A 17,158-nucleotide genomic window follows, 5' to 3' on the forward strand; every position below is an offset into this window, starting at 1 on the left:
GAGACCTCATGTTCCCTTATTTGTCAATTTCTAATTTTATGATGGGCTAAATTGAAAATAGACCTTAAGGTAATTATAATTAAGTTATGGTTCCCAAACCATATATAGTGGCTATTCTCTTAGGCTCCCCATCATCATCAAAAGAAAACGGTCTCTCTCTCATTAGGTTTAGAGAATAAGGCAAAATTTAACGATTTATAAAGTTTTTTCGGTGGATTTAAAATCAAACACTCACACCATTCTTTGTGCACCAAAGTTATAGAATCCATCATCATCTCGCCAAAAACTCTACCAATTTATGTACCATTCTTCAGGATTTCATCGATTCCAATACACCAACAAACAGAATAGTATTTTGTTCCTTCATTCTAAAAGCAGGTTTCCAATGCGGAGCCTTGTTGTTGGAAAAACTCTTTATACTTTTCTTGAAGTCTGGCTACTTGGGATGTGCACGCCAAGTGTTCGACGAAATGCCTCAAAGAACTGTTAGTTCGTGGAACGCCATGATTGCTGCTTATTTCAGGCAGGGATGCCTAGGGAAAAGTTTAGAACTTGTTTACCAAATGAGGGTATCTGATGAAAAGCTTGATGGCTTTACTTACTCCAGCGTTCTGAGACTCTCTGCAGGTTTGAGGGATTTGAATCTTGGAAGACAAGTTCATTGTGAGATACTTGGGCGTAGTTTGGATTTTGATCATGTTCTTGTTGCTGGTCTCATTGACATGTATGCTAAGAACGGGAAGATTGAGCATGCCCATCGGTTGTTTAACAAGACAGCTGAGAAAAATGTGGTCTGTTCCACTGCTATGATCGTGGGGTACATGAAATATGGGAGGGTTGAAGATGCTGTGAGGCATTCATCCAACAGTGTCTACTTTTTCCAGTGTAATTGGTTCCTGTATCAGTTTATTAACTTTGGAACAAGGGCAACAGATTCACACCCATGTGATCAAGAGTGATTCTTGTATGGATGTCAGGTCTGGTAGTGCTCTTGTTGATATGTATGCAAAGTGTGGAAGGATTGAGGATTCTAGGAAAGTATTTGACAGAATGCGTCATAGGAATGTCATTACTTGGACGGCCATGATTGATGGCTATGGGAAGAATGGCAATGTTGATGAATCACTGTGATTGTTTCAGAACATGAAAAGGCTGCAAGTGAGCCCGAATTATGTTTCTTTCCTCAGTGTTCTTTCTGCATGTGGTCATGCTGGAGTAGTTGATGAAGGTAGGCAAATCTTCAATAGCATGAGACATGCATTCAATCTTTCTCCTAGAGTTGAACATTATGCATGCCTGGTTGATCTCATAGGACGGGCAGGATCTTTAGGTGAAGCAGTTAAGTTTTTCAGGGAGATGCCAATAGAACCAAATGACGATGTATGGGGAACATTATTAGGTGCAAGTAGGCTGCATGGTGACGTAGACATGGCAGCTATTGTAGCCAAAGAGCTCTTTAAGTTAAACAGCTGTAGGCCTGGAGCTTATGTTGCTCTGTCTAATGGATATGCAGCGGCTGGAAGATGAGAGGGACTATGTGAAGTGAGGGAGTTAATGAAAGAGTCTGGCGCCTGGGTGGAAAAAGAGCAGGGTCTTCTTGTTGGTAGGAGTTGATGCTACAGTATTTAGGTTAGTTGGTATAATGAAGTGCTCAACAGATAAAGGAATTAAAGGAAACTTTAAAAGCAAACAATGTGGATTGATGCCTTAAAATTTTGTTTTGTGGTCAGTTTCTGTTAAGAATGAATCTGATGAAGAGCCCTACCAACACCTCTGCAGGGAGGAAAATAGTTCATGAGAATGGATGGACAAGAATTTGCCATAATTGTTGCTCATCAGCTAATCATAAGACCCAGTGATCTGCATGGAAGATACGTTCTTATATGTAATGCAAGCTTTACCAAGTAGTTATGGCAACATCACCAGCTTGTGGTAGGAAGCAATAACTTGGTCCTAAACTTATCTTGTTGCCTACTATTCCCATAAAGAGCTTGATTTTCTGCACGTGCATGTACATCTGTTCTCCAAGATCATTTAAAAGACACCAGTCAGGGTACCACATATTCTGGTTCATCCCCTGTTCTTGCTGTTTTATGGGGGCTGTCCCTTGTTGATATCATGTGAATCATCCATTTGGAGGAGTTTCTTGCTCTGTTTCCAAGTAAGCACAGGGAACAAGGGTACTCAGGAATAAAAGGTACAAACTTGAATTATTGCCTTCACAGGTGCTAACTGTATTTTACATTGGCTGATCCTTGTCCACTTTCCCAAGTCTTAAAGACATCTCCTGATAACATCAATATTGTGCGGCTCTGCAAAAGAATTTGATGTAGGCCACACTTCAAATATGCTGGTATAACAGAACTGTGGGTTGCGCTAACTAAATCTCTCAGTTTTTGTCTAATAAATTCCAGTTGCCACCACATGACAGGAAAAGCCTTAGTATTTTATTTGATGGTAGTAGCCAGATTTTTTTTTTATTATGATGATTATTTACAATCTTCAGTTTTGACTTTGCTATTAAAAATATTTCAAATTACGGTTGATTTATTCTACTATGAGCTTACTTGAGTATGGGTGATCCTTGTTCCTTGATGTTGTGGAGTGTTCTGGATGATGTCAATCAGATATAAACATCAAATCGTGTTTGAAATTGATCTCTATCCTCCACTCACATCGTGAGAGAGTAGATTATGAAAAAAAGAAATCCCAAACTTCATTTTCTTTTTTTGATGCTGAGAAACCCTTCCGAGAACCAGGTCACTTAATGGGCCTTGTTGTCTGAATGATCCAATAACTGATCCAATTGGTTCATTTTACCAGCGCTATACTGAGGGACCCTGGTAGCTGATTCTTATGCTTCGCACCATATGGCGTAGAAGAGCTGCAATATAGAGGTCATCAACCTGTCTGTGCCTCCAATCACCATTGATCAGCTTGTTTTGATGCAACAATATGGGATGTTGATATAGGCAAATCCTGTTACCAATCTTGAGCACTAGGAGCGGCATATAACTCACTTTATGGCTTGTGTATGGTGCCCTTGCTAACATGACAAAATCTTGCATTGCTTGAAGATTAAAGGCATTTACTGAAAGCTCCTCTCTGGGGAAAAGCACGCCTCCAAAGTGGATCCCTTTTTAGGAAGAAGCGTGGAAGAAACTCGCTTCCCACTTGCTTTCCTCTCCCATCTGTTTCATTTCCCACTTGATTCCTAACGCTTCCCCCTCATTTCTCCTTCACTTCCTTATTTTTTGTGTTTTTTCGTGTTAATAATTACATTTTTGGTTTCTCTATCGCTTCTCATTCACTTCTCGCTTGCTTCCTACTCGATTTCCCTTTTGTTTTCTTCACATTTCCTTTTTCACTTATATGCTTTTAGAATCGCTTCCAAAACGGATCCCACTTCATGCTACTTTTTAACACCCCCAACTTCATGCATCGTTTCTAAATCCATTTTGCTTCCTGGCACAATCTTATGTCAGTGCACCAATGGCCTATTAGTAAACTCGCACTTTATTAAGTGCCAATTACATGGTCCACAAGGTAAGTATTTATGGCATACGATCATGTTCAAGTGCCTTATTGAGCAAGGTGGTTACAAACCGGCTTAAGTTGAGAAAAGTGATACAAAATCTAGTGCCACATGATTAGGTTTGCACAACATCAAATGCATTTTTATGCAAATACAGCTAATGAGGAAGCTGTTACACGCACTTCCATTACTGAAAAAGATGACTCCTTTCCTTAGAAATTTGGACATGAGAAAATGCCAACTTTGAGGCATCAAACAACCACAAAACAATCAATATTTACAAGTATGACTTAGTTTACCACAGACGATTATAGTGAACCAGGGTTGACTTCACTAGGCAACCTCTGGCTTCTGCAATCGCTAGCTGAAACTGGCCTTTGATGATGCTGCATCAGGCGGGTCACCGAAGGATCAACAGGTGGAAGCTTAGAACAAGAATGGGGATGGTGCAAATGATGGCAAACTCATAGCAACAGGAGCGTGCCTGTGAATTAGAAACAATTACCATGTAAGTATTGGTGCACAAAGAATGTTTCTTGTAAGATATAGGAAATAAATACTAATTGAAGATGCATAGAAGGATAGACTCCACTCACAAAGTTTTGGTTGCGGCCTAGGGAATTATGCTAATATTTTCATGTCCAAAGGGTGAACAAATATTAATGGCAATGTTGTAAGATTAGAATCGAATCAGCCCTAAACTATTCAATAACTAAATTTAATTGAGATTCAAAGCAAAGCAAATTAACATGAAGCAAATGAACCCACAAGGGCTCGGTTCATCTGGCAGTAGCAACTTGTGGATGTCAAGTTGACCTGATGTCACAAGTTCGAAACCCATGGGTGGCATCCCTTGCCACAAAGTCCAAGCTGGGTGTACTTCCCTGGTGGGCAGGGGGGCATCTCAAGGGTTTTACCAACCAGAGGCCAGCCAATGTGCGGTAGGTGGGGTGGTTTCCCTTGGATTATCCAACCAAAAAAAAAACATGATGAAGCAAATGAACGAATAAACTGGCACCAGTTTGATGAAGAAAATGAGAGTTGGTTAAGACCACACACACATTAGTGGAATGAAGTATCAAAAGCACCGTCGCTTATCGTGCACTTTGATATTCACAAAGAAGAAAAAGGAAAAACAGTAGATAATAGCTCGTTGCTTTCACCTTTTGAATATTACCAAATTAATTGCTCCAAATACTAATTCTCTTTCTACAATCAAATCAATTGAATCCATTGCTAATAGTTAGATGCATAGTGGCAAAAGTTTAAACAATTTATCTGCCGGGTCATTCTTGTGAGATTTTCAAATTTTTATTTTTATCACGTACTCTAAAAATCACAAGCAAAAATAAACAAATCTAACATTTGAACTTACAACAAGAATAACAATTAAAATTTGCCAATAAAAATGTATGACATGATAAAATCATGATACATTTATTTAGATAACAAATCACAATAATGTAAAGATCATCATTTTATATACATATTTTAACTTTTTGATGCAGGAGCAGAGCAGAGTACAGCCCGGGTCCAAAGATACATATTTGAAGCTGGTTTCAGTTTAGGTTTTTTATTTATATTTGAACATTTTTAATGTAATGGATCCATCTTGGATCCAAAATAGACTTAGGGTTTCTCATATTTCCCTATAAATACTCATTATAGGGTTTTCTGAGTTAGAGTTGATGAATGAAAACCTTTGTTTTTCTTTGATTTATTGAACTTTAATTCATGTTTTCCATTGTCTTTCATGCTTTTTTTTTTCGTGTAGTAGGGTAACATAAACATTTTCTGCATTTTCGGAGTCGAATGTATCAAGTATTCATGCCTCATGGTTTAAAAATTGAATAGAGAGAAGCCATTGAAGCACAAATGGATTGAGCGAAGACTGATATGTGCAATGTAAAACAACAAATCGGCTAGATGAGGCAATACATCATATCGCTTATGGACATGTTCAAAGCACAATTTGGATCGTTCATGGAGCGAAAAAGGACAATTAATATTCAAAGTATCAGTGAAGGTTTGTCTCTATAAGTAATCCATCAGCCCCTTCCCGCCATTGATGTTCCCAATCTAAGAGGATCGGTGGATGTCCAAGGCAAATCCCAATCCATGTTCAAGCTAGCCGAACAAGAAGGGTTTGCCAGAAACTCCATTCTCGGTGGTCGTGGCTTCACAATAGAGGGGCACATTTTGCCGAGCCACTTTGGAGCAACATATGTATATGCAAGCCACTCTAACACTAATGGAGAAGAAACACTGCCAATACCAGGGTGCGGGAGACACAGATGTGACAGAGGATCAGCCGTTGGTTGGACACGGCTGGAGGAGCCTCTGACAGGTCGATGGAGCGAGCAATCTTGCCAGTGGATGCGTGCATAGTCCGTCCAACACATGGTTGGTTGGGACAACCCAATCAGCCACCATGGCTGAACCCAAACTTGGCCTAATCGGACTCGGACTAGAACTCCAACATAGTTTTAGACTCGGATCCACCATTTTCTTAAATTTAATCGTGTTTGATGTGGATCAAATCCAAATTCATGTCTTTGGTCTTACTTTTAATTACCCAACCCAAATCCAAATTTCATTTTTCCATTTGACCTAAGTCCTACTTTAACACCCAATAAAAATCTGGACCTAATTATAGATTGTTTGGATCTACTTAAATGCAATTGGATCCAAAATCATTTACAACTAAACCTTTCAAATTTTGATTATATATTACAAGCGTATCGGTTTGGAGTTGTTTTGCACTAGCTATAAGGGAGTAACAAAGTCCAAATACTCTCTAAATTTGAATCATCAACAAAATGCATCCTTTCACCGTCATCTTCTCTTGATCAATGCTTGATAGAACCACACCCGTTACTGATTGTGTTGCCTTCGTGGTTCTTAGAAGTTGAGTGAAATTAGAAGAAACTAAAGTAGATCAGACTCTAGTCATTTTTTTTTTAATCCGGGGAGAATGTTGCAGGAGCAAAGCAACATGCAACCCGTGTCCAAGAGATCCATCTAGTTTCAATTTAAGCTTTTATTTATATTTGAATCTTTTTGATGTAATGGATCTTAGATCCAAAATAAACTAGTTTTCTTATAAGTAGTCGTTATAGGGGTTTATGAGTTAGAGTTGATGAATGAAAACCTCTATTTTTCTTTTATTTATTAAAGTTTAATTCATGTTTTCCATTGTTGTTCCTACTTTCCTTTTATTTTCGTGTGTAAGAGTAGGGTAACATTGAGATTTTTCACATCTTTAGGATTGAAGGTGCATCACTTTTACTAAATTATCATGCGTTAACAATATTTATTCAACTTTTAAGATGTTTGTTTGTCATCCTGTGATATGTAAGAAATAGATTTTCTATCTCTCTCTCTCTCTCTCTCTCTCTCTCTCTCTCTCTCTCTCTCTCTCTTACGCATGTTGGAAAATATTAGTTGTGATATATAGGGCTTGAGAAACGAGATGAGCAGCTTGTTGCAGCTCAGCTAAGCTCGTCTTGGAAATTGAGCTCGACGAGTAGAGCTGCCAGCCAGCTCATTTAGGTAAATAAGCCAAGCATGAACAAGGCAAGGTTGGCTCGGCTTGACTCGTATAAGCTCATTTTACATGTTGTATATGTATATATAATATATATTATATACATAATATGCATATTATATGTTGTATATACCTATTATACATATATTATACATATTTGATATATTAACAAACTTTAGAAAATAAAATTCTTAAAAAATGATCCAGCTCGTGTTAGGCTCGTTCGGGATGGCTCATGACAAACTCACAAGCCGAGCTCAAGCTGGGAATACCCTTCATGAGCCGATCCCGAGCTGCCCAAGCTCGGCTCGTTCACCATTCCTAGATATATGGCTAACTTTTGTAGACACATGCTCCCTATTCCAATTTGTGTTATTTTATATGAAAGCAACAAAATTAAACGTCCTTTCAGAGACGTAAAAATTTTTCAATAAGAAAAACGTCCTTAAAGATATGTATGAAGGAGTAGTAACCAATGTCCGCACTTGTGGAGGGGTGACAACCAATTTTCCTATAATGGTTGGGTTACATCAATAATTTGCTTTAAGCCCTTTCCTATTTGCTATAGTGATGAATGAGCTTACGAGATCAATTCAAGAAAATGTGTCGTGGTGTATGTTGTTTGCTGATGATATTGTTTTGATTGATGAGTCTAGAGTTGAGGTTAATGCTAAGTTAGAATTATGGAGACATACATTGGAAGCAAGAGGTTTTAAGTTGAGTAAGAGTAAGACATAATATATGGAATATCGGTTTAGTAAGCAACGAAGTAGTGATGGAAGTGTAGTGAAGCTTGGTGAGCAAGAAATACCGGTGGATGATTATTTCAAATATTTGGGATCTATCATTCAGAAGTATGGAGAAATTGATGGAGATGTAAATCATAGGATAAAGGTTGGGTGGATGAAATGAAAAAGTGCAACTGGAGTGTTGCGCAATCGTAGAATGCCATTGCAGTTGAAGGGAAAGTTTTATAGTACGACTATTAGGCTCGCTTTACTGTATGATACGAAATGTTGGGCTGCCAAGAGACATCATATTCAAAAAATCATTGTAGTTGAGATGCGTATGCTTAGATGGATGTGTGAAAATACAATAAAAGATAGGATTCAGAACGAGGAGATACGTAAGAAGGTAGGCGTTGCACCCATTGAAAATAAGATGAGAAAATCGTTTACGGTGGTTTGGACATATTCGGCGAAGGCCTAATGATGCTCCAGTTAGAAGGATGGAGAAATGAGAAAATATATTAGTTAAAAGAGGTCGGGGTAGGCCTAGGAAGACATGGATGGAGATGATAAGAAAGGATATGAATGCTTTGAACCTCACCAAGGACATGGCATTGGATAGAAATGATTGGATGAGAAGGATTCATGTGGAAGACCCAGAATGTTTTTCTTTTTTGGTTCATACCGCTGACCCCAATTGTTTTGGGATGAAGGCGTAGTTGTTGTTGAAAAACATGTTTGAATGAGAAACTAACTTGGTCCTAAGAGCGAAACCTAATTGAATAATTGCATGGAAACTAGGGGTGGCAATCGGGTCGGGTTGGCGGGTCAGCATACCTCAACACGAACCCGACCCGTTTATTAAACGGGTCGACTGTGACAAACACGAACCCGACCCATTAATTAAACAGGTAACCCCACACGACACGGTTAACCCGTTTAATAAACGGGTCAGGTCGGGTACATGGGTTCGGAGGTTAGCGGGCGGGTTGGCGGGTCAGGTCATCTTTCTGGCAACGTTGGTGTCGTTCCTCACGTAGATCGGGAAGAAGGTCTGGCCTTTAACAAGGTTGTCCCAGATCCTCCCGCAACTCCTCTGAGTAAGGAGACTGTAGTCACCGATCGTCTTTTGGATGTCTCCGGTGAAACTGTTCCTGCTGAGATTGAGGAAAGTCAAGTTGGAGCAGTTTGACAGGGTCAAAGGGATCTCAGGGAGGAAGCTGTTGTTGCCCAGGATGAGCACTTTAAGATCCCCCAGAGTTCCGATCTCCGTCGGGATCCTACCGGAGAGTTTGTTGCCCCACAGGTCCACAAGTTCCAAGCCACAACCCCTCGCGATCTCTGTCGGGATCGTACCCGCGATCGAGTTCTTCAATATATCCAACATAGTTAGCCCGCACCCATCGACGAATATCTTCGACGATAACTTGCCGAAAATGTTGTTCTTCGCCACGGAGAACTCCGTGAGATGGCTGAACCCCTGCCACAGTTGCCCGGTGAACCTGTTCGTGCTGAGGTCGAGGGACCGATGCCTGGTGCACCCGTTGAAGCAGCCGAGTATATCGCCTGAGAAGTGGTTGGACGAGAGATCGACGATGACGAGGTTGCCACAACTGGGCGGAAAGCTCGACTTGATCCCCCCTCTGAGTCGGTTCACCGAGACATCAAGTGTCTTGAGGTTCATCAGCCCAGAGACGTGGAGTTTTTCATCAAGGATGTTGTAGGAGAGGTTCAGGTAGCGGAGGGCAGCACACTAGCCGAGATTGGCCAGAATCCGTCTGCTGAGGGCGTTGTCGGATAGGTCGAGGGAGTCAAGTGTGGTGAGCGAGGAGAAGCGCGGGTAGAGCTCGCCCCGAGACGTAGAGTAGGAGAGGTCGATCCCAGCTACATGTCCCCCTGAGCACATGACTCCCTGCCAATGGCAAGGTGACACGTTGTCCTCCTTCCATGCCTCGTACTTCTCACGGTTCACCGTGAGAAACCGCTTGAGGCCTAACCCGTTTATTAAACGGGTCAGCCGGGTTGGCATACCCCTAACACGAACCCAACCCATTTAATAAACGGGTTAGGCGGGTCGACCCGTTTATTACACGAACCCATTTAAGCCAAACCCGAACCCGGCTAAGAAGCGGGTTGGGGGTCGTGTCAGATTTTGCCACCTCTAATGAAAACACACGTGGCGGTTAGACCTGTGAGCTCGTTCCTACTGAGACGTGATCTTTATCCTTATCCTTTTGGATATGGTCTTCATATGCTCCGCCCAGTCCGATCACGCTCACCTGTCACCTAAGTGTAAATGCAGTTTGTGGACTAGGCCCACACGTGGGCCCAGCAAAGTAGAAAAGAACAAAGAAATGTAATTAACGGCCCCACCAGCTTTGAAAAAAAAGTATAGGGACTCTTTCGGGTGTACACCGTGTATCGTGTGTCCCAATAATATATTTTTGCTCAATATGGGGAATTGGAATTAGCTGTAAATAAGATTTTGTGATAAAAAAAGGCCCTTGTCAGAAAAATCCAACCACCTAAAAAAGTTTTTATTTTTGGTAAAAAGTGGGAATTTGTGAGAAATCTAGAGTGTCCTTTTGAAGGAACAAGGTATAATTTTGGTGGCCTGTATGATTTAGTTAATTTCAGTAAAAAAAAAATCTCGTTCTATAATCCAAACGGAAGAAAATTTCGTGATATTTTGAAAAAAAGGGGTTTTAGAAACAAAGGAAATATCAGATTCGAAAATGTATAAAAGTGTAAATAAATTGAAAATAATAGAAGAAATATTCAAAAACAGTTTTTACCACATTGATATCGCGAAAAAAAAACATGATATTTTCCACATATCGAGAGCGAATTCTGTTTGGAAAAATGTGGAAGGACCAAAATCTCACGTGAACTCTCGCCGGGAAACCCACAATTTTCCGGCGGAGAAACTCCGATCCAACGAAACCTTGGCATAAACTTTGCAACTACTCCCGAATGCTTAAAATCCCCATTTTCTGTCGAAGCAACACCGATCCAACGGGAAATCTGGCTTAAATCCCAGAATCTGCCTTCGAAAACCATGAAAAATCAACTTAAAATAGGAAATCTCCAGTAAAACCAAGTAATTTATAAGAAAATTCCTCAAATTCACAAAAAAATCAATAAAAAACCGCCAAAGATTCTTTTTTTCTATATTTCCTAAAGATCAAAACGAAAACACGCAATTTTCACCTATATCTAAGATCCTCACTCCGATATTCTTACTACTCTCTCTCTCTCTCTAACCAAAGCCAAAGAGTGCAGTTCTTACTTGTACGTTTTCCTCTCCGAGGCGACGACTCGGTTCTTCGATCGCGATCCTTCATGACCCGCTGGTTTCCGCACTGGCGTCTCCTTCTCCTTCTCCTTCCTCGAGACGAGAGCAGCCCCGTCCTCCGAGATCACTTCCAGAGACGGATGCCACCCCTTCGCCGGCCGCATCCGGCGATACTCCGGCGCCGATGAAGAGGAATCCCGGCCGATCCGGGGTTCCCCGTTCTTCTTGTGCGTCACGTGAGAGGAAACGGCGCCGCCGGAACCGCCGCACATGCGATGGTCCGCAAGCGCCGGGAGAACGGATTTCCGCCAGAAGGAGACGTAGTTTAAGAAATTCATCGTCGCACGGAGGGCTATTTGTTCATCGGAAAATGGGTGTCGACGGTTTTCCGGTCGCCGGACGGAATGATTCGTTAAGGTTTTTACGCCTGGGGGGGGGTGGATTTTCCGGTCATATATAGAGTTGTGGACGGTTCGTCGTTGACTTGAAATGACTAAACTACCCTCAATGATTTTGTAAGTTCTAAGTGGTTGAGAGGTATTTTGGTCATTCGGTTGGTGCCGACGATTCGCGGATCAGGTGAGCGCTGACCGGTTATATATATGGATAACTGAAGAAGTACTAAAATGCTCTCGAATTTATTGAGAATACCAACAGAGGATTTGGAATTTATTTGGATTCGGTTCTTATACTGGATCTAACTTTTGGTGCCAAGAAGGAATAAAGAAGTGATGAATTCCTTGTTTTTGAATCGGTTCTTTGACTGGATCGGCTCTTTTCCAACAAAGAGAAAGAATGGTAAAGGAGAGCGGTTCCAAGCAATGTTGCAAGATTCAGTTTCTGAACCGATTCATTTTCCACTAAGATTAAAAAAATCAGATTGAATATGAACGAACAAGATCATTTTGAATTGGTTTATCCAAAAGAGTTCATTATTTAATTTCAGAAAACATAAACAATCTGAAAAATAAAAAATAAGAAAATTGTGTAGAAATGATACAGAAATGAAATAAATGATGACTTAAAGATTCAATCAAATTCGAATTGGCGGATTGGGACCCATTTTGATAACACTGACTCCAAAGTTCTCCATTACATCTGAATCCACTGGATCCTGGTGGATTCGAATCTTTTCTGGATGTAATGGACGTTAGTTAAAAAGTGAGGGGTATATATGTCATCAAAAATCTTAAAACCAAAAGTGAAAACGGATTCTGAGAATGGCGATAATACCCTTCAGGTTCCTGCTTCGGGTTTGCAGCTTTCTTGTAGGGGTAATTTTGTAATTTTATTGATACTGTAGAGTAGATAAGCATTAACTTCTTTTGTCGTACTCGCTATCCGAAAGACATAATTACAACTTTGTCCATGATAAAGGCATGAAAATGACCATTTTTGCCTTTTTTTTTTATCGAAGGATGATGCCCAATGGCCTAAGTGGCTGTTTTTTTTCAATATTGCCACTACCTCGGTTCAAGTGGATCTGATTTATTCGGACCATGAACCCGGATTCTACATTTTTTTTCTCTGGATTTAAAAGAAGATCCCAATTTGTAATAGGATTAGATTCAGATTTTTGTCTTTGAACATTCCTTTGTTGCGTAGAGATCAGTATTAGAATTCGAATTAAATCCAATCCGCTCATAATTAGGATTTGGATGCAAGTCAATCATGATCCGTCCCCTGCATCTGATCGGTGAAAGAAAAATGGGTCAGACTAGACCTGATTCTGCACATATCGACCCATGTATAAAACATTTACAATTTGCACTAATCCAAAAACATAAACAATGTGCATAATATGTATATAATATATATGATATATGTTTATAATATATATTATGTAAAAATGAGCCTATTACGACCCGAGCTAAGTTGAGTTTGCCATATTCGTGATCGGCTCATTATCTTAAAACAAGGATGACTACAAAGCACTCTTTGCCTAATGCACCTATGGCTGCAACCATAGTGACAAAAGTTAAAAACGGCAAAATCTTGGGAGTCAAAAATTCGGGAGATTTTGAAATTTTTCATAAATTTTGCATTTTTTGGCAAAATCTTGGCAACAAAAAATAAATTTAAAAAATTTATAGGAAAATATAAATAAAATACATTTTAAAATGAAAAAACTCGCAATAAATATCTACTAAAATGGTAAATATCGTGATATTTGTCACGGATTGAAAATCTTGAGAGAAATTGCCATTTTAAACTTTTAGGCAATTTCTCACGATATTATAAAAATCTCACAATATTTATTACAGAGGTTGCAACTAGGGGTGTGACCCTACCTGAACCAAACCCTATATGATCTGAGTACAGTGATAAATAATAAGACTCAATTAAGACACAGGTCTGGACCTGAAGGTCCGATTAATATACAGACCCAACCTGAGTTTTGATTAAGACTTGCAATTTTTTATTGTAAAACTGATAAAAAAATATGATTTTATCCGGTATGATCCGGGTCTATTTCATGTAGTTCTTATCGGGTCCGGGGTATGGTTTTCCTTATAGTAGACCTGATTAGACTCAGGTTCAAACCCAATATCATACCTGAAAATCAGATTCAAGTCTGGTTTCACCTGGGTTCAAACCAAACCCAACCCGTTGACAGCCCTAGTTGCAACTTGTGACTTATGAACATCACCAAGTTAAAGGGCACCACAAATTCAAAACCTAGGGATATACATCTCTTGCTGTAAGAATGAAGTTGGGTGTACTTTTGGTGACCAAAACAGACATGAGTTCGTTGAGAGTTGATTCTTGTGATGAAACTTGATTTTCTTGTGCTGAAACTTGGGCTTTTAGTTGTTTTGTTTGAGATTTCAATAAATTTCAGCTTTGTATTGGGCTTGTCTTCGAAAATACATTTAAAATAAGTTTTTGAAAAAAAAAAGCTTGGTGTCACCGTTAATGGTATCAAACACCAATGAGCTTACAAGTGAGTGAGGTAATTTTTCTCACAAAAAAAAAAAGTTTATTCTATCATTTGAGTGGGAAGACATCATGGTGGTAGTTGCCACTAATTAATAATTTTATATTGAAATTTCACCTACCAGTTCAATGTTATATTGATTTTTCACTGTAGATTCAGTTGCCAAATCATGTAAGGGTCGATGGTCACTGATTCTACCTATACAGATGGTGCCCATTGAATTGTTTATGAATAAAATCTATGGGCATGTTAACACCTCGCCTTTTCTTGAAAATTAAGTTGTGCCAAATGATGGGGACCTTTTGAATATGTTGGAATGGGAAGGATCAACTTACCAAACCTTGAATTTGGAAACAATGTCATCATTCTATTTAAAAACTTTTTAGATCATAGTTGTTATGAAGCACAAATGATATGAGAAACCATGTTTGAGTAAAAAAGCCCACAAGTGAGTGTTAAAAAGTAGTGTGAAGCAAGAAGCATGATAAGGTTGTGAAGTGATTATGGAAGTTTGTGAGAACAAAAAAGAATTCCCATAAGTAATGGGAAACAAGAGCAAAAACGAATATAAAACACATAAGAAATAATATAAAATCAACGTACAAGCTTGTTATAAATAAATATTATTTTTAATATGAAAAGTGCATGAAGTGAGAGGAAAGCAAGTGGAAAACTTTATGAAAGTAAGAGGGAATTGATTATAGAACGAAAGAGAGAAGCTGGTTTCCCGTTAACAGGAATCGCGTCTCTTATATTTCACAAGCGGGTGTCCAATAGGAAGCTTTCCCCCTTACAAAATGTCATTTGGGGAAGCGAGCTTCCTACGTAACAAAAAGTTTCTGATAATTTTTTTTTTAGTTCGTGTAATTATCAAAAAAAAAAAAATGTCAAACTATGATCTCTCTCTCAAAAGGTTGACAAGGCACCACTGAGTTGTTGCTCTTAAGTTTAGGTTATTTTATGTTCTATTTTGTCCGCATTGTAAGCTTGTAAAGTGATCACGGCCCTAATTTGCAAAGACTATCTTTTTTGTTTTCACCCATTTTCCCCGGCCAGGCAAGGAATTGTAAGTTTAGGTTATTTTATGTTCTAACCCTGATCATCTCCCCCCCCCCTCTCTCTCTCTCTCTCACACACACACACCTGTGCATCGGTCGGGCGAGGCCACCAATGGAGAAGTAGACACCGAAGGCCAGAGAGTACATCGGAGCCCGACGAGGCCACCGACAACCGGCCATGACACCCTGTTCTCTCAATCTCTCACCCCTGTGCAGCGGCGGGGCAGTGAGGCCACTGATGATGACACTCATCTCTCTCTCTCTTATTCTTCTCTTTGATTAGGGCTTTGATCTAAATAAAAATTTCTTTGATTAGGGCTTTGAATCAATTTTTTTAATTAGAGTTTTTTGAATTTATTTAGATTAGAGTTTTTCTTTGATTTTTTGTATTAGGGCTTTGAAACAATATCTTTAATTAATTAGGACTTTTGATATTTAATTTGATTAGAGATTTTCTTTTGTTTGATTAGTTTTTTTTTTCTTTGATTAAGGATTTGAATCAAATTTCTTAAATTAGGGATGTTTAGAGTTAATTTCATTATGGTTGTTTGCTTTGATTTTCTTTTATTAAGGTTTGAATTAGGGTTTTTTATCTTTTTATTATGGTTTATTTATATTTTTTTATTTTATGGCTATTTATAGTTTATATTTCTTGTAGTTTAGGGTTTTTTGGTTTATTTATGATTTATTTTATTGCATTTTAAGGTTTTACAATTTATTTATGGTTTTTTATTTTTTATAAAAAAAGTTATGAATTCTTATCTTTTTTTAAATTACCCAAAATCTATTTTTATTTTATGGCTATTTATAGTTTATATTTCTTGTAGTTTAGGGTTTTTGGTTTATTTATAATTTAAACATTTTTTCGTATTTAGATCTAGTTTGATATCCATATTTGAGGCTAAAATCCATAATCTTTTGATAAACTTTCATAATTCGATCCAACATGACACTGATTAAAGCATTTATATATCAAAAAAATATGAATTTTTATTTTTTTCAAATTAACTAAATTTTAAATATTTTTAGTTTTTAGATCTAATCTGAGATCTATATCCGAAGTTAAAATCCATAATAACCATGTTGAAAGACTGGTATGGTTGAGTTGATCGATAAGATCCAAAATAAAATTATCCGATCCATTATGCATGTGTGTCTATGTTGTTCCCTCATCTTAAAACAAACGTTAAACTTTGAAACACAACTTCCGTGCAGTCAAAACAAAAGTTGGATGGAGTACAATTGTTACATAACAAACAAAACTTGTGTTCTGTCTTTTTTGTTTGTTAGTTTCGTCTAATCTTGAACACCTCTTAGTTAATAAAGGTAGTACTAGAGAAAACAAATTTATATTTTTAATATACACTGAGTACCTTAGGTATCACACGGGTGATTAAGGTTTGATTTCTATGGCCGTTACATCCTTACACAAGTCAATACCTAGCAGAAGCCCTCCAGTTAAGGGTCCTAGCCATGAAGATTTTCCTTATGAGAGATTGGCCTGCTACTAGGATCTGAGTTTCCCCTTATAACTAAGCCAAAAAAAAAAACATATACCAAGTACCCAATTTGGAGGTTCATTCCTTTTGATCAAGTTGAATTCTAGAACCTAAATTAAGCTAAATATTTTACCATTGCATATTATATTAAGTTGCTTACAAGGGGTCTACCATGCTAGTTAATTAGGCACAACCATGGTTTGTCACCTAATAACAATTTGAAATTCAACATGGGTGACCTTTCAGGCAAGGTCAAAGTTGGGTGTACTCTTCAATAGAAAGGGGTGCCTCAAGGTTATACCAACTAGAAGCCTACCAATGTGCAAAGGATTACGAAGGGTTTTTGTTTGGCCAAACAAACAAAAACAAAGCCTATTATGTTGGCTGAAAACAAGGATAAATAAACTCATGCCTGCATGATAGCATTTGATGTAAAATTACAACTTTCTAGTAGTGACCACACTTGAGAAGGGGGAGCTTATAATCGTGGGCAGAGCCAAAAATTTAAGCAAGGGTAGACACAAATATAGAGTGACTCAAGAATCAACTCATCCACTA

At 38.5% G+C, this 17,158-nt stretch overlaps 2 protein-coding genes across 2 annotated transcripts; one reads left to right on the forward strand and one right to left on the reverse strand.

Moving 5' to 3' along the window:
- The first annotated feature begins 470 nt into the window (after positions 1 to 470).
- Positions 471 to 1,131, forward strand: LOC149830828 (pentatricopeptide repeat-containing protein At2g03380, mitochondrial-like). Its single transcript, XM_090011837.1, has 2 exons — positions 471 to 892; positions 978 to 1,131. Exons 1-2 carry the CDS (start codon positions 471 to 473, stop codon positions 1,129 to 1,131), a joined length of 576 nt encoding a protein of 191 aa, XP_089867963.1.
- Positions 1,132 to 3,675: 2,544 nt separating this feature from the next.
- Positions 3,676 to 11,529, reverse strand: LOC149830829 (uncharacterized). Its single transcript, XM_090013513.1, has 2 exons — positions 11,100 to 11,529; positions 3,676 to 4,019 (listed from the first exon to the last, which is right to left on the reverse strand). The coding sequence occupies exons 1-2, from the start codon at positions 11,441 to 11,443 to the stop codon at positions 3,962 to 3,964; spliced, it is 402 nt and encodes a 133-aa protein (XP_089869639.1). The 5' UTR covers positions 11,444 to 11,529; the 3' UTR covers positions 3,676 to 3,961.
- Between the last annotated feature and the right edge of the window lie 5,629 nt (positions 11,530 to 17,158).

The sequence above is a fragment of the Nuphar pumila genome, chromosome 7 (genome assembly GCF_984573655.1).
Source record: "Nuphar pumila chromosome 7, dmNupPumi1.hap1.1, whole genome shotgun sequence".
NCBI classification, from domain to species: domain Eukaryota; kingdom Viridiplantae; phylum Streptophyta; class Magnoliopsida; order Nymphaeales; family Nymphaeaceae; genus Nuphar; species Nuphar pumila.

Bases quoted from the DNA above. Each gene is read 5' to 3' on its own strand.
- LOC149830828 (XM_090011837.1), top strand. From the start codon at position 471: ATGCCTCAAAGAACTGTTAGTTCGTGGAACGCCATGATTGCTGCTTAT. The intron at 893-977 runs GTTCCTGTATCA...TATGGATGTCAG, and splicing joins TACTTTTTCCAGTGTAATTG to GTCTGGTAGTGCTCTTGTTG.
- LOC149830829 (XM_090013513.1), bottom strand. From the start codon at position 11,443: ATGAATTTCTTAAACTACGTCTCCTTCTGGCGGAAATCCGTTCTCCCG. The intron at 4,020-11,099 runs GTAAGAACTGCA...TCTAATTCACAG, and splicing joins TCGGAGAGGAAAACGTACAA to GCACGCTCCTGTTGCTATGA.